Source organism: Nyctereutes procyonoides, unplaced genomic scaffold (assembly GCF_905146905.1).
Source record: "Nyctereutes procyonoides isolate TBG_1078 unplaced genomic scaffold, NYPRO_anot_genome, whole genome shotgun sequence".
Taxonomy (NCBI): Eukaryota; Metazoa; Chordata; class Mammalia; order Carnivora; family Canidae; genus Nyctereutes; species Nyctereutes procyonoides.
In genome coordinates, this window is record NW_026575142.1 from 65,666,732 (window position 1) to 65,693,436 (window position 26,705).

The 26,705-nt window shown below is 36.0% G+C and overlaps 1 protein-coding gene across 1 annotated transcript; it reads left to right on the forward strand.

Annotated features, from left to right (window-relative positions):
• On the forward strand, nt 1-26,371 carry SEC62 (SEC62 homolog, preprotein translocation factor). Its single transcript, XM_055308345.1, has 8 exons — nt 1-101; nt 7,762-7,870; nt 9,061-9,166; nt 14,232-14,436; nt 14,708-14,800; nt 17,225-17,285; nt 19,322-19,441; nt 23,598-26,371. Exons 1-8 carry the CDS (start codon nt 66-68, stop codon nt 24,065-24,067), a joined length of 1,200 nt encoding a protein of 399 aa, XP_055164320.1. The 5' UTR covers nt 1-65; the 3' UTR covers nt 24,068-26,371.
• The last annotated feature ends 334 nt before the right edge of the window (nt 26,372-26,705 follow it).

Here is a 26,705-nt window from a genome sequence, read left to right on the forward strand (position 1 = left end):
TCTCGCGAGGTTTCCACCGCCCCCTCCTCGCTCCACGTCAGAGGGAACCGGGCGGAGCGGCCAACATGGCGGAACGCAGGAGACACAAGAAGCGGATCCAGGTAGGAAAGGCGAGCCCCCCGCTCCCACCCGGGGCAAGGGGGCTTCGGGGCGCTCGGCAGGAGACGCGGCGAGGGGAGCCCCCCGGGAGGGCGAGGCCGGCAGGGGCGCCCCCGCGCGCGGCGCCGTTGTGAGGGGGCCTGAGGGGGGGCGGTGTCGGCGACGGCGACGGCGACGGCGGGGAGCGAGGCGGACGAGGAGCGGCCGCGGCGGAAGGCGAGAGGCGCCGCGCTCGGGCCGGGCCGCCCGGGGTCCCCGAGGCCGCCCCGCCGGGCCTGCGCCGCGCCCCCGGCCTCCCCGCGGCCTCGGCCTCGGCCTCGGCCTCGCGCGCTCGTTACCCCGAAGTCGCGGCCGCGGGACGCAGGGTGGGAGGAGGTGGGGCCCACGGGCCCGCGGCGGCCGGCGCTTTGTGCGCGGGCGGGACGTGTCTGCTGCCCCGCGGGGCCCGCGCGGCGCTCGGCCTCCAGACGTGCAGCGGCGCCCGCGACGCGGCGGAGACACGGCGGAGACGCGCGGCGGCGGGGTCGCGCCCTGCAGCCCGCCCAGGCCGCCCCGCCGCCCGCGCCCGTCACCTGTGCGTCGCTCCCCCGTAGCTCCTCCGTGGTCCTGCCTCTGGGCCAAGCGGGCTAAGCCGCGCGGAACGCCTTAGACCTGCGCTGGTGTTCCCTAGCCGTCGCCTCCGCCTGACCTGCCGGAAACCTCCCGTGTCGTCGCAGATGCACACAACGCGATTTGTTGATGCTGCCCGTCCTGGGACACCTAACCGCCGCCTCTTTCCTCGTGTCCCGTTGCTTACAATCACTAGTTTTTCCTATGTTATGTTTTATTCCTCCGTTTAAGATTATAGACATAGATACAGATATGTATAGATATAGATTTTTTTTTTGGGGGGGGTCACTTGATTGGGCCTTATCACAGGTGATTTGAGCCATGCACGTTAACATCCTCCAGAAAACTATGAAGTACTAGGGGGAACAGGGATGCCAGTGACCAGTGAACTTGGAATTTTTGGAATCGGGCAGAAATAGGGAAGTAGTTCCCAACAGAGTACAGAAGAGATACAGAAAGAGACAAATTGCCCCGAGTTCCAACAGGTCATTGGACTAGGGCTTAAGGTTATTATGGAACACTTTTCTTTTCTTTTTTCTTTTCTTTTCTTTTCTTTTCTTTTCTTTTCTTTCTTTCTCAAACTATTCCTAAGTTTCAGAATTTGGTGTTATTGGTTGGGTATGGATATATAATACTTTGATCAGAGTTTGTATTGAAGTTGTTGGTCAAACTTGTACTTAAAGTAACACAGATAGTACATGTTATGCCCTCGAATACACACTATTTGTACAATTTCAGCTTTTCTTTGCCATTGGTTATAAAGGTGATCCTTATTCACTTTTGAATAGCTGCCCCCCCCCTTTTTTTTTCTTCAATTTTGATCTTCTGTTAAATAGTAAGCTACATCAAGGAGCCATGTAGTAGTGGCAGGGAGCTAAGACTTGAGCCAGGCTTGCCTGTTTGTACCGTGGTTTCACTAATTATTAGTTGTGTAACTTTGGGCACGTTACTTAACTTTTTACCTCAATTTACAAATTAGAAGAAAGGATATGTACCTCACCAAAGGTTTGTAAGGTTGTTGTGAAAAATAGATGAGTCAGGGATTTGTTATTAAAGGTTGTAGAAGTTATTAAAAGAGTAATCAGCATATCACTCCTTCCTTTTCCTGTACCCAAAAGGAGGAAGGATTTAGGATAATTTGGGTTTTTTTTTTTTTTGTTAACCATTCTGATATGCTGAAAAAAGATTAACAGCTATCTGTTCAGTGAATAAACCATTAAGTTGTAAGCTCCATAAAGTATACCTATTTACCTGATATTGTTTGAGGATCAGATAAATATGTGAGAATCTGATTGACATATTGCTAAAAGAAAACATATTACATTTATTTTTCCCATTCTGGAAGCTGTGCTAAAATGTTGTGGACCTCTTGGGAATGCTACTTACAGAGTACCACTACACAGTGTTAACAAACCAGTAAAAATGTAAAATATAACATCCTTGGGTTCCCTCCCCCCCGCCAATCAGAAACTATAATATTGGCATCACTTTAGACAAAAAGAGCAAATGTAATGAAAGTTCATAGTTGAAGTTACAGAAAAGATTCTATTGTAAGACTTTGGGGCAAAAAGGTCTGTAATATCAACTCAGTTTCCTGTTGTTACTTGATGCTTCATGTTTTAAAAAAGATTTTTATGTCTAATAGACTCAAGTGACCTTGAAATGTAATTTGTACATTGGGGGAAATGATTGATACAATTTCAGGGTCTGGAAAATTAGCTAATTATTTGTTTTTTCTAGGGTTATGAAATTTCAGATTCTGATATCCCGTCAAAGTTAGAAGGAAGGGGACTATTTTACCACATTTTCTTAGATTCATTTTACTGATCACTGAAAACTGGAAGTGAGCCACATGTTTATTAACATTATAAAAGGAAACCTTAATGATGGAGATTCTCAAAGGAGAGTAATGTCAATCCAAATTAATGGACCATTTGAAAATAAATAACTTTAAGATTTAAGAAATTAATTTTGTAGGTTTTTAAGAATATGCAATATGTGCTTGTTGGTTAACAAAGTGCTTACTGGTTTGGAATCTTGGTATCATGAAATTTTAGAGTTGAGAAGGATTTTCAGATTGTAGAATTTGTGTGGAATCCCTTTGCACAAAGGGAGTTCTTATGTAAAAAAGCAGAGCAATGGGCCCAAACAAAGCCCTATCACCTCAGTACCCCACTACCATCTTGCCATACCTCATGGTCCTTTAGGCTATTTTTAGGACCTAACATCTAAAAGTTTACTAGGCATAAAACTTATTGATATATCACTGTGATTTTATAGATAAACTGAGGTTCAGTGAGGTTATATGACTTGACCCAGGGTCACTCATCAGGGTAGTAAAACCAGATTTAGACCAAGTCTTCTAATTCCCAGTTGAGTGTTCTTTCCACCTCCCCAGGGATAAAATAAAAATAAATTGTTCTGAAATATTTTAATTCTGAAATTTTTATATTAAATTGTATAACATAAAAATTTAGCATGACTGCTAAAGAGAGAAACATCCCATTTAGCATTCTGCTTATGTGTATTTAGTTGAGTTTTGGGACATTTAAATGGCTTACTGATTCTTAAAACTTTTATAATTTTCATCTCAGTTAATTTTATTGCACCCATCTGTCTCCTTGGCAATAAAACCCTGACATATCATGGGCCTACATGCTTAATTTCAGAAAAGGGAAAGAAAAAGTTTGTGACTGTACAGTCTGACTGAGACCTTCTGAATAAAAGGAACCCAGAAAGCTAGTCCTTAGTCTGAAAACTCCTCTAGAAGCTTTATGGAAGACCTGCAATAGAAATGAAACAGTGGGGTATTTACAGAAGGGCACTGTCATAGTCAAGAATCAGAGATTCTTGAAAAACTTTATTAGTAATATGCTGTGACTTTAAGCAAATGATTTCTCTAAGGTCCCTTCCAACTTTCAGGTTTTACTCTGTTAATGTATTTGCATTTCACAAGTATTTTATACTGCTTGTGTGAAGATACAAATGGATAATTTGTGAACTAATCTTCTTCTCTTTTGCTTATTTCACTCGACAAGTCAACCAAGCTTATTTCTGCTGAATATAGCAATTTTTAAAATTTTATAAGGTTGAAGACTGGCTTATTGACTCTTGATCTATTATTTATTCCAAAAAGGTTATTGTAAGTACCGACTGAAATAATATTATAGTTAAAAATGGTAACTTCTATTTCATTATATTTATGTCTGATCTATTCTAAAGTAAAAATAGTATTTAAGTAATTTAGAAAGAATATTATAACCAAACTTTCAACTTACATATTTTGGATTGTGAATTGTGACAGCCAGCATTTTGGTATTTGGGTGCAAAGATGGCAGTCCACCTGTTGGCTCTTTGCTTTCTCTAAGACGTTTGAGCTCACTCATTGAGCTATGAAGTTCTCTTCATTTGAGCTCACTTCTCTTTATTAGTGGTTGATGCTATTCCCAAAGGGCCTTCACTTTTTGTTAGAAAGGTTTCTAGAAACGTTTTGAAAATATTCTGAAGATTTGTTCACATCAAAAGGGAACAAAGGAAGGAAGTACTATAGTCTAATGTATAAACAGGATGAGGGTAAGACTCGCTAGGCTGCAGCAGGGGACCAGTGAGAGTAAAGACTCGATGGCAAGATCTTCTATCTAACCAGCTTCCCATGGTCATGTTCTCTTGGTAGTCTTCTATAGCAATCTTTCTTTTTGTCTTCAAAGCCCTAGCAGATAGCACAAATTCTATACTTTTCACTTAAAGACATTCTGCAGTATGTATAATTCATATGTGGTTTATTGTACATTTCATAATTCACAAAAGAAAATAGAAACTTATGAAGGATCTGAACTTGAAGAAGAAGCAAGGAAGGTTATCAGTTCTGTTATACAGATATCTTGATAGAATTCACTACTTTTCTAGTCAATTTCAAAGGAAGTTGTTGATACTTTTTTAAGAAAGTATCAATGGATAAGTAACTGTATCTACTTGAGACAGATTATCCAAGTCCATGTTTTCTGGATCTCTTGTTCAGTTGTTACTTAGTAGCACCTTACCAAGGAGGCAAAAGGAATAAAAATAGATTGAGTCTATCTTGAGGTTGTTGGAAGAATTTGAACTTGAAGTTGATTGTTAAAATGAAATTTAAAAATGTTGTTGATTCATGTAGTATCAGATACCCTACTGTATAATAATGGAATGGATTTTTTGTATTTCTTGTGTGTCCTTATATCAGATTTTACATGTGATACCTCTGTCAATCATTGGATTAGTACATTTATACCTCTGTTTAATACATAGTTTAATTGATTGCTGATAGAGACTTGCACACCTAAAGTTGATATGCTTGGAAAATACGTATGATATGATCCTGAAAAATAACAGTAGCTATTTTGGATAGAGTATAGGTATTATGGCTTACAAATTTTGGTATTAACTGAAACACTCAAAGGTATTCTAGGGTATACACTCAGGAAGTATGTATTTGAATGATTTATGTTTATTTAGATTTATCTCCCAGGTCATTTTCAGTCAGGCATATCCCAGTAACAGTCTATCAGTTAATCACATAAAAACCTTAAACTGACAACAGATGTATCAAATGAAAAAAAAAAAGTGTATGTGGGTGTGATTATAAAATAGAATTGGTTTCTATAAGACAATAGTATCACATTATTTTTTTTTATTTTTTTTATTTTTATTTTTTTTTTTTTTATGATAGGCACACAGTGAGAGAGAGGCAGAGACACAGGCAGAGGGAGAAGCAGGCTCCATGCACCGGTAGCCTGACGTGGGATTCGATCCCGGGTCTCCAGGATCGCGCCCTGGGCCAAAGGCAGGCGCCAAACCGCTGCGCCACCCAGGGATCCCCTAGTATCGCATTATTTTCAGCTATTTATAATATTACTTTTGTGGTGTACTACAAATATATAGGATATTATTTACTAATAGATGAGCCTCCTAGAAATGCATTGTATTATATAAGCATAATTAAATACTATCATGTAATGTATGATGCTAACATATTAACATATTTTAGTGTAATTTCAAAAATTGAAATCTAGATTTTCACTTTTTAGTTTGTCAGAAAATATATTTTGTGGCTAAGCCCCAAATCATTATGAACCTTGTAGATGTTAGTGAATTTGGAGTGTTTTCTTAATTTTGTTAATAGTATTAATTTTGAATTTTTAATTTTTTAAAGACTATTTCTCTGATACATATTTTTATATAAAATTAAAGGCTTTTTAATGCACACAAATATTTGGGTTTTACTGTAGTATTCATTGGGATTGAATGGTTTGGGCTTTTTTTTAAGATTTATTTTTATTTATTTATGATAGACATAGAGAGAGGCAGAGGTACAGGTGGAGGGAGAAGCAGGCTCCATGCAGGGAGCCCGACGTGGGACTCGATCCCGGGACTCCAGGATCGCGCCCTGGGCCAAAGGCAGGCGCGAAACCGCTGAGCCACCCAGGGATCCCCTGGTTTGGGCTTTTAACTTCTACTGCCACACATAAGCCACAGACAGGGTACTAGCAGAGTCTAAGAATCATACAATGTTGATTGGGCAGTTGGAAGTAGAGGTGTTGAAAAGTGCAGAGGAAAAAAAAAAAAGAAAAATGCAGAGGAAGAAATGTGAGAAGTAGCTACCAGGTGATTTAACAACTAAAGCACAGGCTTTCACTTCATCCAACAGATTACTCCTGACAGGATAAAATTGAAGTTGGAAGGTTGGTTTGTTAATTGTTCCTCGTTTTCATCAAACATAACTGAATTCAGACTTATCTAAAATTTGTGGGAAAACTGACAAAGACATGATTTCGGGTAGATTATTTTTTCTATTTTGTGTTACTAGAATGTGTCGTCTAAAACATAACTGTCTTTAATAGCATTAATTGTTTTCAGCATCCTAGATTCTTGGCAAACGATTCTTTACTAATATTTGGTACTTCATTCAATTAAGAAAGACACTTTCCTGAAATCATTCACATTTAGATTATACATTGCTGGAAATAATGTTTGAGGTCTCTAGATATCATGCTTAAACGTGAAGTTACAGACAGTACTTTTATTCCAGCTTATAGCGATGACAACTTATAAAAGTGTGTGTGTGTATGATGTGTACAAATGTAGACTGCCTTCATTTTCTTCAGTAAATGGGTGGAGAGAATAAGTACACAGGAGGAATTGTCAAAGGAGTAGTTCAGAATGTAAGGAAATAAAAAGACGATAGGGAATGATAAGAGAGTAATAGAAAATTTGGAGAAAGGAATGGAAGAAAGAGAACAGGGAAGAATTAAAGCAGCCTTTCCAAACTTTTTGTGTACTTCCATTAATTAGTTAAGTTAGATTATAACATCTCCTTATTGCATTTTTATTTTTGCTTCATCCCCACTAGGGAAGAAAAGAAGAAAAACAAGGTGAGAAAAGAGTCAAATAGTAGTTCTTGCGGCTTCCACACTGGGAGAGCTCTCTTTGGTTAATTTGAGAATTCCTCCTACGGTCTTTTGTCCATTGTTCAGGGATCATAGCTTTGGCTTTTATTTAACATTTATTTATAGCACCTGTTTCTACTTACTTTGACATTTGGGCACTCACTATTGGCAGCCTCTTAATCTTTTAAATTATTACTTTGTGGCTTATAAAAAGAGATCAGGCAAGAGTGAAGGTGAGCTAGTACAAAGTAGTTACCATACTGGAAAAACATCTCAAAATAAATGCCTTGTAGCTGAGGCAAAGAGGCTGGGTTTGGCCCTATCGACTTGTTTTTGAAAAACACGTAGTTTTAAAAAAAAGATTGGGGCAGCCCGGGTGGCCCAGCGGTTTAGCGCCACCTGCAGTCCAGGGCGTGACGCTGGAGACCCCGGGGTCGAGGCCCACATCGGGCTCCCTGCATGGAGCCTGCTTCTCCCTCTGCCTGTGTGTCTGCCTCTCTCTCTGTGTCTCTCATGAATAAATAAATAAAATCTTAAAAAAAAAAAAAGATTGGCAGAACACATCTGTAAATTCAGTACGTGAATTTGTGAAGTAAAATGATTACATTAAATTAATGTTCTTACTTTGCAGGAAGTTGGTGAACCATCTAAAGAAGAGAAGGCTGTAGCCAAGTATCTTCGATTTAACTGTCCAACAAAGTCTACCAATATGATGGGGCACCGAGTTGATTATTTCATTGGTAGGATTATATCAGTAAAATTATATTAGTGTACATATTTTATGAAGATAACTCAATTTCAGATATGTAGATGTCTTAAAAGTGCTTTCCAAGTATGCTTGATGAAGCTAGATGATGGGCATATGGCGACTGATTATCCTTTTCTTTTATGATTTGAAATGTCAATAGGAAAAGATCAAAGGGGATGCCTGGGTGGCTCAGTCAGTTAAGCATCGGACTCTTGATTTTGGCTCAGGTCATGATCTCAGGGTTGTGAGATCAAACCTGGTGTTGGCTCTGGGCTGGGCATGGAGCCTGCTTAACATTCTCTCCCTCTGCCCCTCTCCTGCTCTCTCCATCTTTAAAAAAAAAAAAATAAAGTGCTTTGTAATAACATTCGTTGCAATTTTTAAAAATAAGATTTGTTTTCAGTATTAATACTACCTTTTGTTCAGTTAGTATATGTACTTGAAAATAATCTTTTTGTACAACTCTGGAGTAGAATTCAGTGTGAAACAAGTCTGTTGGATCCAATGTAGAAGCTTTGGTTCTTCACGTAATCCAAAGAACCTCATTATAAGCTAATGTTATCTATAATATAGCCCCATAACTATTAAGTGGTTGAGTTTGCCTGTCTCATTGATTAAGATTGAATTGCCATTATAAAGAAGAAATTTCTTTATCTTCCTTCTTTAGTGTAACAATAAATGATTTTGATGTTCATTAAAAGTAAAAAATGCTATTCTCTTCAGTTCTAGTGTATTTAGCTTCTTCTAGTGGTAGTAGTAGATTGTTGGCAGAGCTTATTTCTCAGTAAAAGTAAAGTTTGATGACAGAATTTCTATTATTGTGGGAGAGGAAGATTTTTGGTTCATTTATCCTACATTTAATTGTGATTATTTGATAAGAGTGATACTTATATTTATTTTAAATGTTTTTGTTTAGAACATTTTCCCATAACATATATTGCTTTAGTTAATATTTTTTAATGTCAGTTACTTCCCAGCATTACTTTAAAAAGACCCTTATTGCTATGTTTCACAAATTGAGGTTTTGAGGAACTGTTTATTTATCACGATCATGTCCAACTCAATTTCTTCTGGATTTGATTTGATTTTATGATGCCAGAATGTTGATTTTGTCTTATAAATTATTAGATAGACATAAATTCCCATGTATACTAAATTTAAAATGACAAATTTCTTCTTTAGCTTCAAAAGCAGTGGATTGCCTTTTGGATTCAAAGTGGGCAAAGGCCAAGAAAGGAGAGGAAGCTTTATTTACAACAAGGGAGTCTGTGGTTGACTACTGCAACAGGTAGTGTTTATTTTTTAGTGACGGATAATATAATATAAATAGTAATTTCAGAATACTGGCCAAAGTCCAGAACTCCTTACCCATTTTTATTATTAAATATAGTAATATATCAGCATAGCTCAAACAGAGCTTTTATATGCAACCTGGATTTTTTTCAGTGCCTCTGTAAATGCATTTATTTGGTGTTAGACGTGATATTTTTACAATTTTAATTTGTGTTCTGTTATATTTGTACATATGCCAGACTGACTAAACTGAAAGTCCAGCAGGAAAAATCATATGCCAGTGCCAAAAGTAACCAAAAAATTCTTTCCTTTGTGGGGCAAATGGCTAGGAAGTCTTTTCCAGAACTTTGGCAGGGGTTCCTGGTAGACCTGTTATCTCTGGGTGGGTTGGTTGGTTTGCGGCCCACATGAGGCTATTGGTCAGGTACTCTTTATTATTTTGTTTAGTAATTGCATATATATTCCTTGTAAAATCATGGCAACTACAACATCTGCCTTTTCTTGATTCCATGGTGAAGTAGAGAGAGTTCAGTAACATGTCCATGTTTTTCATAATGGGTACTTTTGATGGTGAATGGTATACAAAACCACTTTCCTCTTGGAAATAAGTATACTGGTTTTTCTTTTAATATTTTTCTCTTGGTTTACTACTTAAGCATATTTATTAAGATGTTAATAAACCAAATTTTGTTTTTGTGACTGAAGCTTATAATCAGTAGGAATTTAACATTTCAGAATATTTTATATCCTTGGTAGGGAGATACACATAGTATTTACTAATGTAAATTATGAGTATTATGAGTAAATACTAAGAGTGATACTTATATTTATTTTAAATGTTTTTGTTTAGAACATTTTCCCATAACATATATTGCTTTAGTTAATATTTTTTAATATCAGTTAAATCAGCTTATAATCAGTAGGAATTTAACTTTACTTTAAATACTTTAATGGTATTTTTTTTAATTTTTTTTTTATTTTTTTTACTTTAATGGTATTTAAAGTAGCAGCCAGATGAGACCCATCTAAAAACCACTGTTTCACAAACTGGTTTTAAAACTGTGAAGTTTAAGAATTATCAGATATTTCTTAAAATTCTTAGTTGCCAAAAACTAGAGTCACTAGTGGACCTTTCAAAAACAGTGAAAATTTCTCTTTTGGGGCAGGAGTGAGTGGTGTAGCTGGTGGTTTTTTTCTGCAGCCGTTTATGTAGAACTCCAAAGTGCAGATTTCCCTGACTGTCTCAAAATAGACTTATTTTGTACATGTGATGTGAAAATTAAGAGATGCTATACATGCAAAAACAGAGGTTAGGTAATTTACCCAAGATCACACAGTTAGTAAGTGATAGAGCCAGAATTCTAAATCCAACACTCAAATTCCATGGTCCATGCTTTTAACCATTGTAGTGTACTACCTCCTCCAGTGAAATGAGGATGCATTTAATAAAGCAAAAATTAAGGTGAAGGATTCATCTGTCAATACAATAGAGTATTAAATCTGTGAACCCAGATAGAGCAGCCAGTATTAAACCACATCTTTTGTCCTTTTAGGAGCTTTGATGCCATGTTCTATGAAAAGTCCTTAAGACCTAAACTCACTCTTCACTGTTCATGTTATTCCTATTTATGCCTATTTATTTGTGTCCTTTCTGCACTAAAATAGAGAAGCATGACTACCTAAATTCTTCAGAGCCATATCTGATAACAAGCATGACCAGCCCTTATGGATTCTAGCCTGACTACAAACAAAACCATGAAGGGACATTTGTCTAGTCTCATTTTATAAAGCTGATAAGTGACTTGAGGGAGTCTGAAGGAAAAAGAAAACAGGCAAGTGCTGGATGATGCACAAACAACCTTTTCTAATATGCTCTGTGCCTCTGAATGGCCTGATTTGTGTATGAACCTTTGCTCTAGCACCATTCTAACTCCATGTGACTTTGCATCTCCAACCCACTAGTCGAACAATGTCTTTCTTACTCTCATTCATATACCACACTCATTCTCTCTTCTGGTCTTGATCTTAACCTGCCATTTTCCCCAGATGGTTTTTTCTGTATCCTATCTCTCTCATTATAAGTATCCCTCAAGTTCCATCTCTACCATGTAGTATTCCACAGGCCCTCTGGTCCATTAATCTTTGTATCTAAGGTTCTACAGCATTTATAAAGTTAGTGTCATACAGTTTAGCCCTTAACTATTTTAGAATTGTTGCAGATGAGTCAGTTTCTTAAATTTCTTGCCAGCTATATCTGAAGGCAGTTATAGGACTTTTTTCTACTTTCTTGTAACTCCAGAGCAGTTAGCACACTGTGGGCATTTAGTAAAGCTTCACCATTGCCACATAGGTGAAAGTCTTAAACACATGTCTGGCTTCAATAAGTGTTTGTTAAACCTGAAAAAAAAGGTAAGAGGTGAGGAAAAATAGAAGTAATTTAATAACTTTGTACAAGCTGCTTTTAACAATCCATTTGTATATTCAACAAACATTTATCAAATATCTGTTGTATTCCAGGCCCCAAGAATACAAAGATGACTATGACTTGGTCCCCATCTCCAAAGTACACATTCTAGCCTCTTAGAGAAGATTCGTGACTAATTACAGTGCATTGCATTCTGTAAGGAGGACAGGGATGAGGAAACTTCAAGAATGGCTTTACAGGGAAAATGTTTAATCAAATTTTGAGACATAAATAGGTGATTACCCAGGATACAATGGGAGAAAGGACAGTCAATCCTGACAAAGGAGACAGAACATACTGGGAGAAGGAAGTAGTTCTGTGAAAATGTAAGAGAGCTTTTGTGTGAGTGATTTGTACTATATGATGTGTTAAGTAAATGGAGGCACTGATTTTATTACAATGTAAATGTCATCTCACTTTTCTCACCGTAGAGTGAGTTGTAGTAGGCATTCTCTAAAGACCTATCAAGGAGTAAATCAATAATTTTACTTATTACTGAATAGATTAATGCTATAATGGGATAATATGAAACCAAAATGTGTATGTATATTCCATAACTATTACATGAAATTGAAGGTTTTGCTATAGCAGTAACAATGGCTACCTTGGAGTACATATATTCCATGCACCATGCTATAAACAGTCTACATGCTTCTCATTTAGTCCTAGAAACTCCTGTGAGATAGATAACTCCATTTTAGAAATTTTAGTAAAATTAAGTAATTTACCCAAACCCACACAGTAAAAGTGGTAGATGTGGTATTTGAACTCATGTAACTGAATGTGGACTTTTCAACATCAGTTTGATTTCTTAAGAGTCTGCAGTTAACCCTTGAACAACATGAGGGTTAAGGGGTATCAGCCTCCACACAGTCAAAAATCCATATTTTTAACTCCCCAAGACTTAACTACTAATAGCCTACCTTTGACCAGAAGCCTTACTGATAACACAAACAGTTGATTAATACATTATTCTGTATGTTATATGTGTTATATGCTATATTCTTACAATAAAGGAAGTTAGAGGAAAGAGTGTTATTAAGGAAATCATGGGAAAGGGAAATGCAGTTACAGTGCATACTGTATCTGTCAGAAAAGAAACCACGTGTAAATGGACCTGTGTGGTCAAGCCTGTGCTGTTTAAGGGTCAACTGCACATAGGTGCTGGATGTTAACAGTAGAATCCTCAGAGCATTTCAAACAGTTTTGCAATTTTATGCCATATAGATCTTCTGAACAAGTAGAAGGCCAAATGAGAAGACCTAGAAGTTAGTTTTGTGGAGATGTTCACAGGATAGACTTTTTGGGGCAGCAGAATGAAGCCCGGCCAGACAGTTGAAAACATAGATACCTCAGAGGGCACAGTACAATGACCAGAAATAAGTGGTTATTGGGCAGGAAGGAAGCGTCTAGGTAACAAGTGGTAGGACGTGCTGGAGCAGGTATTAGTGGAGGTAGGAAGGGAAGTTAGAGTAGTCAGTAGGCACAGATGGTGGCAGTAAGACCTAGCTTGTATGTTGTGTTTCCATGGTTTTACATTCTCAAGGAAGGAGTGAAGGAACAAATCAAGAACTCTGAAATTGGAACATAAGATTTGAATGGATGGCTTTTAGGTAACAACGGTAAGGGCAACCCAGTTTCTTGAGTAGGATTATGAGGTTAGAAAGGAACTACCACCTAAATTTACTTAATTTTGGGTCTTCTCATTCTTCTGAAAGTAAGAAGCACACAATAGTAGCTAGCTATCCTTTCGCAGCTGCTGGCCTCTGCTTGGCCATTCCCAAGCATGCCTGCCTCTGAAATGCCACCTCCCATCAACTCAACACCTCCCAGGTCCCCTTGTGTATCAGCCATTGGCTTTGTTCAGAGGCTTTGTTGTAGAAGCCCAATTCTCCCTTGTTTAACGGGAAATAAATTCAATTTTTGTTTAAAAAAAAAAATGGGTCTTCTAAGCTCATCGGATGAAGAAATGAATAAAGCAAAGATCTCCTAGGTGAGTTTATAGTCTAGTGAAGGAGACAGGCAGACATAAATTGTATTTTAAGTTAGAAGATAAATGCTATGGATAGGATAACAGGAAATAGGAGGGAGAGTGGGGGATGGGTTCATAATTTTAAACAGGATAGGTCTAGTTGTGAAGGTAACATTTGAGGAAAGACTTGAAGGAAGTAAGAGAACATTAAAACAGTTGAAGACATGATTTAGGTCAGTCAAATTATGGGCACATTTTTAAACTATTGTATTAATCTCCTCTTTTTTATGTTTGCTCTTGAATTTGAGACTTTAAATAAGACAGTATCTTGATTTACTCATGAATTTGGAGAAAAGTTTCATAAGGATAATCTTATATCTAAGTTATGTAGTTGAAAAATTAAAATTAGGTTGACAAACTTCTATATATTCAAATTGGCAGTACAGTTTTTTTTTGTTAGAGGTAGAGTTGACTATTTTTCCATCTATTAACCAGTTGTAATTTCTTTGTGAGTTGTCAGTGTAGTTTTCGCTTGTTTTATTTGAGTTTGGTGGGGTTTTTTTCTTTTCAGTCTGTATTTGTATAATTGATAAGGCATGTAATGTCATACCATTTTTTACATAGGCTTTTAAAGAAGCAGTTTTTTCACCGGGCACTAAAAGTAATGAAAATGAAGTATGATAAAGACATAAAAAAAGAAAAAGAGAAAGGAAAGGCCGAAAGTGGAAAAGAAGAAGATAAAAAGAGCAGGAAAGAAAATCTAAAGGATGAAAAGACGAAAAAGGAAAAAGAAAAAAAAAAAGACGGGGAAAAGGAAGAGCCTAAAAAGGTGATTTTAACTAAATTTAAGTAAAAATAAAAAAAATTATTATGTACACATGATCACTAGCATATGAACACTTCTGAAATGCTATGCAACAACCACTTAAGATAATGATATTAGGGTTCTTATAAATACCATGGTTGAGGATTTTTATTTCTGTGTCTCAAATAGTGAAACTTCTTTTCACTAGGAGTATGTCACTGGGTTTTTTTTTGTTTTTGTTTTTGTTTTTTTGCTTTTCCTAAGTGTTTTTTTCTTCTAACTTGTGTTTTAATAGGAGGAAACTCCAGGAACTCCCAAAAAGAAGGAAACTAAGAAAAAATTCAAACTTGAGCCACATGATGATCAAGTTTTTCTGGATGGAAATGAGGTGAGAATATGTAGCTTATAAATAGAAATCCAGTTTTCTATAGGAGTTTTTCAAATTATCTTTGATAACTTTACTAAGAAAAGAAGTACTTTTGGTAAATCTGACCATATAGATACTACTATTTTAAAAAATCAGTAATTTCTCTGAATTTAGAGTTACAATAAATGTATAAGAAAGTTAGAATTAGGTTTAGCTATCTATGATAGTGATAGGAAATCTGAAATGACAGTGGCTTAAAATCGATCCTTTTTTATCTCTCAATAAAATCTGAAGTTAAGTACTACAGATATGGCAGATCCATGGGGAAGCTGTTTGAAGCAATTAGTAAAGGTTATCTTATGATCCAAAATGATTGCCAGCCTTATATCTGCATCCAAAGGAAGAAAGGAGAATAAAGGACATGCCTTCTCTTTAGGGACATCTTCTAGGAAGCTAGCAATTGTATTTCTGTGTGGATTTTAGGGGCCAAAACCTAGTCACATGACCGTGTCTACCTACAGTAAGGACTTAGAAGTTTGCTTTTTATACTGGTAGTCATTTGCCCAGCTGAAATGTAGTATTTCTACTTTACTATCAAAGAAAAAAGAGTAGGATGGTTAATGGAAGATACCTACAGTTTTCTGCCTCTTATAGTCAGGCATACTACTTTAGGAGCCTAAAATTTGCAGTGTTACTTAGTGCTTTACTCAAGGAAATGGTTTGGTTTTTTTGTTTTGTTTTGTTTTGTTTTGTTTTTGTAATCGGAGATTTGTGTAATGATAGCCTTTCATGAAGACTGCTTAGTCATTTCACCAATTCAAAAACATTAGGTATATACTAGCCATTGAATTCTTGTGAATTTCAAGACCTACTTCTTCTGCTATACCTAATACAGAAGTAGCATATATAAAATAGTGGTTCCTAGACCTGTGAGTTTGAAACTCTGGGAAGGCTTTTCAGAAAATACGTGCTCTTGACTCATTCCAGACATACTTGCATAAGAATCTGTAGTAGTGAATCTGTGTGTGTGTGTGTGTGTGGTATAACGTGCCCCAAGGTGATTCTGATGTGAACCCCTGGTTAAGAACCACTATAATGAAAAAAAAAAAAAAAAAAAAAAGAACCACTATAATGAAGACCACAGATCTTCCCTACTGTGAAAGCTCAAATATCTTCAGTTAAATATCAAGCATTAGCTTTATGCAAAGACATTTTTATAGGTGCTGGGAATGGCATGATAAATAAGATAAATTCTTTTCTTGGTAGTGCTTTATCGTCTAGCAAAGATACAAGCTTTTAAGCATTAGTGTATCACAATGTGGTGAGTGTTATGATATGAGAACATCAATTAAGAATAGTAAATTCAAACAAGACAGGATAAGGAAGGTCTGGAGACCTTGAACACTTGAGCTGAGCTTTGAAGGATGACAGGGAGATTACTAGGTGCACTGGGAAGGAGTTAAAGATCTGTTAGGTGAAAGAAACAGCCTGAGCAAAAGCAAGGGTGCTTGCATTCTTGAAAAGACTACATTTTATTCTGTAGAAAGCAACATACTTTCAAACTTTTAAAGGTGGGAAATGCCTTTAAAAACTTGGTTTTTAGAATGCTAACTGGCAGAAATGAGGTCTGTGGATCTGATTTCCAGGGGAAATGTGCAGTTAAAAAAGGAATGGAACCCCCAGTGTTAGAAATAGAACCAAATCAAAAAGACAATAACAAAGAGTTTTGGTCAAAATAAAATCAGGAAATGGAAGAGTACTGATATTTATAGAAACTAAGATAAAACAAAAAATAGGAGTTTTAGATAGTGATTGAGCAGAGTTCTGATTGTTCTGAATGAAGTAAACTTCTCTCGTGTAAAGATAATTCAAGCTTTAAAGTAGTGGTTCCTGACTTAGGGGCTACAGACCCTCCACCACGGAGTAGGCATGTAATCCTTGCAGGTAGTCGTAGAACCTTTATGTTCACTAAGCATCATCTTCATTAATGCTTCTTTGCATTCCATTGCTGGGAAGGAACAAGGCAGAGTTGATTGCTGCTGAATCTGTAATAGGACCTGGCTAGATCTGTCTTAACTCTGCTTTTAGCACAGACTGCTTCTGCTTATACCAGTGGGCACCATTACATTAGGGACAAAAAGTTGTACAATTGCTGTTTGGTTTTGAAAATAAGTAACGGTTTGCACACATGAACAAATTATTAAATTCATTTAAGTATGGGGAATTTATTCAATGTATTACAGAATGTATAGTTTTGAAAATAATTTTCTAGCTAAAAGAATACCCAAAGAAACCCTACTACTGAAGGAAAAATCTTTGGAATTTGTTTACCTTAGAAAGTCATTCTTATATGTCAAGAGATTGAAAGCAACTGTTGTGAGGATTTAGAATTAAGCTTAACTTTCTAATGTAACGTTAAGCACTGAGGTTTCTTGATTTTTCTAGGTATTTGTGTGGATCTATGACCCAGTTCACTTTAAAACATTTGTCATGGGATTAATTCTTGGTAAGTACAATCTCTAAAATTTAGAAAGGAAAATAAAAATACAAAGGCCATAAAAAATATTTAACGTAAAATAGTTATTTTAAAAGAGGTGTACTTTAAAGTCAGAAGATAAATGATAAGCTGAGAAAAATATTTACAAGACATTAAAGTAAAAATTAAGAGATTAACAATTAGAGGTTTTCTAATTACCATTAGAAAAATCGTGAAGGTAGCCCACAGATAAATACAGTGATCAATAATTGTGAACAAAACTTAATCACACATAATAAATATATATTAAAGCAACCATGATCAAGAGGGTTACAAAGTTTGATAGTACCAAGTCTTAGTAAAGGTCCAACACTTAGGAAAAACCAATACTCTCCAACAAGTGATGGTATGTCCATTGTTTTAGTTTTTATGGAGAGCAGTTCTGCGATGTCTTTCAAATTTTTTTTTTAAGGATTTTATTTATTTATTCATGAAAGAAATGGAGAGAGAGAGAGCAGTAGAGACACAGGCAGAGGGAGAAGCAGGCTCCATGCAGGAAGCCCGATGTGGGACTCGATCCCAGGTCTCCAGGATCACATCCTGGGCTGAAGGTGGCGCTAAACCGCTGAGCCACCTGGGCTGCCCCTCTTTCAAATTTTAAATGCATACACACTAATGTGGCTGTTCTACATCTAGGAATTTATCCCATGACTGTTCTTAACAAAGTTGCATAAAGTATCTATTCAAAAATGTTCATTGACACATTATTCTAATCAAAGTCCCTCAGACTATAGGGTAATTACCAAGTATCTTTTAAATTTTAAATGTCTATACCTTTGACGAACAATTATGCTTCAAGGTAATTTATCCTGTGAACTTACCTATTTATACTACCCTAATCAAGTTGCACAAATGTATAGTACTTTGGTATTGTACAAACAATTCAAGTTCCTGGATAGGAGAATAGTGAAATAAATTAGCACAATTGCACACAGCACATTAGAATATCATGCAGTTTTTAAGAATTAGGATGTACTGATGGAAAAATATCTAAAATAAATTAAATGAAAAAATTATAAATGTAAGAAGAATATAAGCTCATTTTTGTAAAAAACATATTCTGTGTAGCTAGTTTTAATTATATATAGGCAGCCTTTGGCAGTACAAATTAGAAACATAGTAGGGCAGCCCGGGGGCTCAGCAGTTTAGCGCCGCCTTCAGCGCAGTGTGTGATCCTGGAGACCCAGGATGGAGTCCTACGTCAGGCTCCCTGCAAGAAGCCTGCTGCTCTCTCTGCCTGTGTCTCTGCCTCTCTGTCTCTCATTCTGTGTCTCTCAAGAATGAATAAATCTTAAAAAAAAAAAAAAAGGCATAATAGTAGTAACCTCTGGGAAGTAGATCAATAATTGAAGACTTCTCTTTATACTTTTGGGTTGGTTCTCTTACCACATGTATTACTCCTGTAAGTGCAGGGTGGGAATGTGGGGAGGTGGGGTATTTTACCAAGAAGAAAAAAAATAGCAGTTAAATAACTCAGTTAAATCCTCCCCCAAATTGCTAATAGCTGTTGATCATTTACTATGTACTAGTCACTTGGCTAAATATTTTACAAGCATATTTCATTTCATCCTCAAAACAACCTTTAAAAAAGGAAGAAGCACATATTAAATATAAGGTAACTTAGTGTTGTTATTTGGTGATTGTTTTTTTTAGGCTCCCCTATTCAGTAGGCAGATATATTTAAAAAATAAGATGGACATTGCTTGAAAACAGCAGCAGTTGATCATTTAAGGAGCTAACAATTCTACATTTTTAGACACTTTTTTCTAATTATATGTAATTTGTACTAGAGAAATCCTAGCCAAAGAGCAATAGTTAAAATGTTAAACTATGTGAAATGACTGACAATTTACCATTTTTTACCTATAAAAATGGCAATTTGTATGTTTCAGTGTGTTTATGTTTCAGTGTTGTCGCCTAGGAAAATATTCACTGGTGTTGCAACCAAGCTACTTAAAATTTTCATCTAAAAGTTAAGTATGTAACTTTGTCATTTTTCATTCTAGTGATTGCAGTGATAGCAGCCACCCTCTTCCCTCTTTGGCCAGCAGAAATGAGAGTAGGTGTTTATTACCTCAGTGTGGGTGCAGGCTGTTTTGTAGCCAGCATTCTTCTCCTTGCTGTTGGTAAGTATTGTTATTAGTAAATTTGACCTTAGTAGGGTAGATACCAAGCAGTTTGGACTATAATCTGGATGGAGCTTTAAGTAAAACGTAATAGCAAAACTAATTAATGTAGGCACATCAAGAAATATATGGGCTTCCTTTTGGGATCATATCCCAAAACTGACTCGGGCTTGAAGTAGAATATGTACCTGATTCGATTCGGTCTGTTGTGAAGAAAAAATATTTAAAGTGTCTTAATCTGCATGTAGATAAAGATGTTAATATTTTTACAGTGGTTAATCATTTATGAGATGTAATACTTTTAGTAAAACATTTTTATATATTGACTTAAGGCAAATGAAACATATTACATATTTAAATTATATGGGTATACTCAATAAACGATTCTAAACAATTGATTTGCCATTTTGGGAAAAATTTTGCACCCATGTACCAAAATAAATTCTAGATGCATTAAGGGGTTTTAAAATGGTTTTCAGGGCAGCCCAGGTGGTGCAGCGGTTTAGCGCCACCTTCAGCCCAGGGTGTGATCCTGGAGACTCAGGATCAAGTCCCACATCAGGCTCCCTGCATGGAGCCTGTTTCTCCCTCTGCCTGTGTCTCTGCCTATCTCTATGTGTGTGTGTGTCTCTCATGAATAAATAAATAAAATATTAAAATGGTTTTCAGGGGATCTCTGGGTGGCTCAGCAGTTTAGCACCTGCGTTCGGCCCAGGGCGGATCCTGGGGTCCCGGGATCAAGTCCCACATCCAGCTTCCTGAATGGAGCCTACTTCTCCCTCTGCCTATGTTTCTGCCTTTCTCCCTGTGTCTCTTATGAATAAATAAATCTTTTAAAAAAATAAAAATAAAATGGTTTTCAAAGATTAAACAAGAAAATATAAGTAATTTTTTTTACACTTCTAGAAGATTTTATTTTTATAGCTTAATGACAAAACAATATAAAAATAACTCCAGGTGAAGAAATTAAAAACAAATGATTAATAAATACATGAAAAATTCTCACTAATAAGATAATAAAATTAAGATAATGTATCTTTTTTGCCTATTTAATTAAGACTTTTTTTAAGATTTTATTTATTCACAAAAGAGAGAGAGAGGCAGAGACATAGGCAGAGGGAGAAGCAGGCTCCATGCAGGGAGCCTGATGTGGGACTTGATTCTGGGTCAAGGATCAAGGATCCTTGATGTGGGACCTGATTCTCCTTGATGCAGGTCTCCATCCCAGGACCACACCCTGAGCCAAAGGCAGATGCTCAACCACTGAGCCACCAAGGTGCCCTAGGAAGATTTTTTTTTTTAAATGGAAATACCCAATGCCAGGGGCATTTGACTGGAAGGAATGCACCTAAATATAAATAGTAAGGATAGTTGTGAATAATTTTAATGTGGTTCTTTTTACTTGTTTGTATTTTTTACAATGAGTATGTTACTTACTGTGAAAAAAACCAACAAATATTATTTTACTTAAAATCCTAGTATTTGAAGATTTTCCCATATAGGGTGGGCATGTCTGATGTCACTTTTACTTTGAGAAAGAAATGGGAATTTTTCTCAGCTTATCTAAAGCTGTATATTAATTTTTAAACTTATGTGTATAATCCTTTGATCCATCTAGAGTTTATATTGATATATAGTACTAAGTTCCAAGTACTTTCCCCAAATGACAAATCCACCTTTCTACCAAGACATAAGGGTACTTCCTGTACAAAAAACAACATCACATTATTGACCTAACATCTGTTGTTAGAGGATGTACTTTAGGATTATCCAAGCTGAGTACATGTTATTGTGAGGTTCTGTGCTAATAGATTCTTATATTTTAAAGCATTACTTTGCTGTCCTTAAGGAGTTTTCCTCCACATGTCCATTTACCTTGGACAGCAGATGTCCTGAGTTAGTGCCACCATCCCTGGACCCAGTGGCTCATATAGTATTCTCATTCAGTCTCTCATGTTTATGGGCCTCCCCTTTTTCTCTGTGATTTCTGTGTAAAACTCTCTTCACCCACCTTTCATATTTTTCCTCTATCTTAGTCACCTTGAGAAAATCCCCTGATGCTTCTGCATGTAACACAGCACATGTGTAGGCCAAGAAATTATATCTAAGATTGTGAAACAGCTAAGTAGTGGTAGTATACGACCTGCATCAAGAATGTGAAGCTATAAACTTTGATCTGACATTAGATCTTGGTATCTTCTGGCTCTCAAATCCCTGAAAGTTTAAAAGCTCTTTGAAAAATTTCAATGAAAAAAAAATTTCAATGAAGATTTAACTCTACTGAGTAGAATTAACCCACTTTTATTTAAACCAGCATTCACAATAATTTATTATTATTATATCATTTTGTTCTTTACACTACCATTTTTCCAGTAGTGTTTTCTATCATTTTCCATTTTAAATATACTATGAATTTAAGTATGCATTGTGGATTAGATAATTGGTTTTCATCCATAGCCCACTTATAAACTGGATATTTATTTTATATTATCTTGTGAAGTATTATATGTTGGTCAAAATTATATTTGGTGCTCCTTCGAATATGTATTAAGACCTTTGGCAGTTTTCTAAATGTGTGCTTTTTAGTATAAGAACAGGATGACAATAAATACACAGTTTTTTTTCCCCACAATTCTTCTTGTTTGCCCCTGATAATCTAATGCTGCATACAAGAAAAACTGTAAAGCCTGTTAGAATTCTGCTCTGCCCAGTTTTTATATGTGGAGAATTTAAGTTTTATTTGTGACATTTCTGTGTTGCTTTTTCTTGGATTAGAGTCAAGTTTTCCAGTTATGGACCATCTGTCTTACGACCCTACAATGTCTATCATAGTATCATAATTTTACTTGGAGAAGAAAATGTGCAGCCTCCCTAAAAGACATTCATTATTTCTTATTAGTGGAATTTATTCTTATCATAATTTCAAACATATTTGCCTTTTCTGTTTGTACCTCAAAAGATATTAATGTGTACAGACTTTCAGAATATTTATGTTCTTTGTGAACATAGCAGTTACTACTTCATAAAAGTCAAGGCAGCTATAACCATTTCCTTTTATTCATCCAAAGTAGAGTAATGGAGGAGGCACAGATGGCTGAGCTTTTTTCAGACCTAATATGAAAGTGGTGATATAATTGTAAATAAAATGGAAAGCAAAACAACCCAAAACCTGTCATAATTGTTTGTCCATAATATTCACATAACCATTATGACCTTCAAAAAAAAAAAAAAAAGGAAAATCACACAGCCCTATGTAACTACTAAATTAAGAGAAAACTATATGAAATATTGGGGTTTGTGCTTGTGATAACTTACTACTATAAACTTTAAAATTCTCAAATTCTTTAACCACCGTTTTGAGTTTGAATTTTGAGAATAACTCAAGCCCTATCTGTTTAAGCAATTTGGGTTTCATCAGCACAGAATTACTTCCTAGTATTAGGAGGAGAGGAATGGTCTTTAAATAAGCAGAAATTATGTAATTAATAAATGTGTAGCTAGGAAAATACTCTTTTACTGTACAGAAGTATGTAAGTATGTACTTAGAAGACTTATTGTTCAGGCAGAGAAGGCACATGCCTTGGACCCATGACATATTTAGGGCCCTATAGAAATGCATTTCCATTTCCTTCAAAATCAGAAGTGTAATATATACACACATGTATATAATAATGAACCTATGCAGGATTATATTGGTATTTATAATATCAGTAGGGCCATAAAGAGTATGATTTTTAATATTTTATGGAGGAATTGCCTCATATAGGCAAAAGAGCCTAGAGTCCAGGAAAGTCATGATGCAGCTTTGCTTTTTTCCTTTTAAGGGCTTCTTAAGATATCCTTCATCACTTACTACATTTATTTCCTTTTTCTTATACCATGGTCTTGTGCACAGTTAAATGTCCAACTGATGGCTATGCTTATTGATCTACAACATACATAGCAAAGTGTGCCATCAGGATCAGAGCAGAATGCTCTGCACCAGGAATACTGTGGTTGCTTCTAAACTAGCCAGGATTTAATTGTTTGTATTTAAGGTACATGGAATGTGAAATAATAAACTCTGAATGTTTTTTTTAGTTTTTTATTAACAAATATTCCCTGCTATCTGAGTCAGTGCTTGAATTATTCAACTAGAGACATTTTTCTCCTACAGCTCGTTGCATTCTGTTTCTCATCATTTGGCTCATAACTGGAGGAAGGCACCACTTTTGGTTCTTGCCAAATCTGACTGCCGACGTGGGCTTCATTGACTCCTTCAGGCCTCTGTACACACATGAATATAAAGGACCAAAAGCAGACTTAAAGAAAGACGAGAAATCTGAAACCAAAAAGCAGCAGAAGTCCGACAGTGAGGAAAAGTCAGACAGTGAGAAAAAGGAAGATGAGGAGGGAAAAGTAGGACCAGGGAATCATGGAACAGAAGGCTCAGGTGGAGAACGGCATTCAGACACAGACAGTGACAGGAGGGAAGATGACCGATCCCAACACAGTAGTGGAAATGGGAATGATTTTGAAATGATCACAAAAGAGGAACTGGAACAGCAAACAGATGGAGATTGTGAAGAGGAGGAAGAAGAAGACAATGATGGAGAAACAACTAAATCTTCACATGAAAAATCATAATCTGACTAATTTGGGACTAAATGAGTGCAAGAGGTTGGATTTTCTATGTTGGCTGATCATCCTAATGTACACGTGACATTTGTAGCATTCTTTAAATCCATTTGCTGAAATGTATTTGACATCTAAGCAGTTATATTCAGTCCTTCATTTCATAGAATACTATTATTGGTACAGTCTAAAGCCATTTATAAGTTGTATCTATTTGATAATTTTACAATAAGTAGGTCTTATTCATTTTGATAGTTATCAAAGATGCATTTTCCACAATGATATTTAGATTAATGGCATTTTTGATAGTTGTATGGCTTTTTACTGTTAGATTAATCAAAATAAAGGGATAAGAGAGAAACACCAACATTTCAGATTATGCATAGTTATGTAGCCATTTCACAGTTTCTTTAAAATGAAATGCTTAAACTCCTTGTTCTCAATAGTTCAGCTTTGGTTGATTATAAAAGTATACCAGGAAATTTCTAAGATTCTGAGTTAGCAGGGTTCAAAAGCATTTTATGGAAACAAGCCAACTAGTAATGCAGCAACACTTTTAGTTTAGCTACAAATTCTCCTTTTCCAACTTAGGAAATCCAAACTGATTTGTACATCTGACTCAGAGAAAGATAGTCACCTCCAACAGAGAAAGCAAAACAGCATTGGTTGGAAGGCGATGGCTCTTCTTCCCATTTCCTTGTCGTGAAAAATGTATTCTGTACATAATTTACAAATAAACATTTTATTTTAATTGTTACTTATTATTTAGACATTTTCTCGACACTTAAATTTGTAATATTAAGACCATGTAAGGGTAATGTTTTTAGAGAAATGGAAGTTTCAATAACCCACAGAACATCTGTGATCTTTCTACAGCAGCTTCAGTTTTGTGCCAACATTCCATGTATTTGAATATGAGTTTAAAAGATCCTTATTAAATAAGAGCAGACTTAAAGTAGCTGTTTGTACGCCTTAATGTTCACTCTGATTAATCTTAAATCCCTCCATTCAGAAAGGAGGTACTATATTATCAGACCAGGAGGCACTACTATGAAAGATAATTTACTGTTCTAAAATATCAATTTAAAATAAAGAACATAAAAGAAAACATAAGAGAACCATTGGACTCTAATTGCTCTAAACTAGTTTTGCAGTTTGATTTTATGTCTTGCATACCTTAGTTACAAATCTTTCCGAATAATCTTGTGTTTACCTATGAGCATAATCTCATTCCTTGGACTTACACTCTTATCAAATGGTAATGAATTTTAAATTATTTTCCTTCAGTCATGGAGCATTTTGCTTTGTAGTTGAAAAAGGTGTTGTGGGTAGGTCTTTAATTTTCTTTAGGCTGTTTCCCATCTAGTGTTTGACTACAGATGTTAAATTTTTCTAATTGTGAAAAAAAAAAAAGACATTTTCTGTATACTGACACCTTTTATTAAACGTGGCTTGACTGCTTCTTTATAGTATTCCTTGTAAGTGGACAGAAATATGGCTATTTGATGTTAATGCAACTCTGTTAAGGCTGCAAACAGTCATTTTAAAAGTTTCCTCCTAGCAAATGTTCGTTGATTTAAGTGCCTGGGTGTTTTCCCCTCTCATTTTCAGAGCTCTACTGCTTCCTTCCACAGTAAGAGTCCGCATAATTATAGCTTCCGAGCTTCCTAATCACCAATAGCACTAATACCTATTTTGGAGTATGGTAATGGTACCAAAAGTGTTTTTTCAAAAATAAAAAATGACTAAACTTTTACTGCTACGATAATACCCAGGCACTCAATATTTATCCTAAAGCTCTTTATAATATATGTAGTACGTCTAGTCTTAAAGACATTTATTTGGAGCATGGCAAAAAAGTCAGCTTCTCATTGATGTTGTGGATTCTTACAGAATGTTAGTACCAATTTTTATAAATATTTGGTGGTCCCTGGGGGAAAATATCATTCTTACTATGGTTAGAAAGTGAGTTAGAAATTTCAGCTCAGTGTCTTCTACTCTTCGAGGTTGTGTACTTTAAACAACTATAAAAATCAAAAGGCTGCCACTGTTATACGCCTGAGAAGAATAGCTGGCTGTCTTTGTTGGCTAACATTAAATATTCTTATGCCAGAGCATGGAGGAATTGTTTACATTAGTCAATGGAATGGTGGTTTTTTTTAAAAGGAACTTCAAATTTGCTATGCTACTGTAAGTAGAAGCATGAAGCTTTTGGGTAATGTAGGGTTCATTGTGGAGTAGGTGTAAATTGGCCTAACTAAGGATTGGATTAACCAGCTGAGTCCAGATAATAAGAATAAAGCATATGTAATTGTTCTTAAAGTCAATGTATTAAATAATTTTTTCACTTTTCCCTCCTACTAATTTCCTTACTTTCCCAACTATATGACCTTCTAGACAACTTTAATTGAAATAATTTGGATTTAGTCAAATACTATTCAGAAACTAATAAATTTTAATGTAACACATCAAAACTATTCAGTGGTGATGGGTTTTAATGCTTCTCCCCTTTTTGGTTTTACGTTCCGAATACCAATTAGCTACCAACTATAGGAAAATCGTGCCTTTTGTAAATTGAATTTTCTTTTTTGAATCTGTTTTAGGAACTAGAAAACAGCAAGTACAGTTGATCGTTGTTCTTCATGAGAGT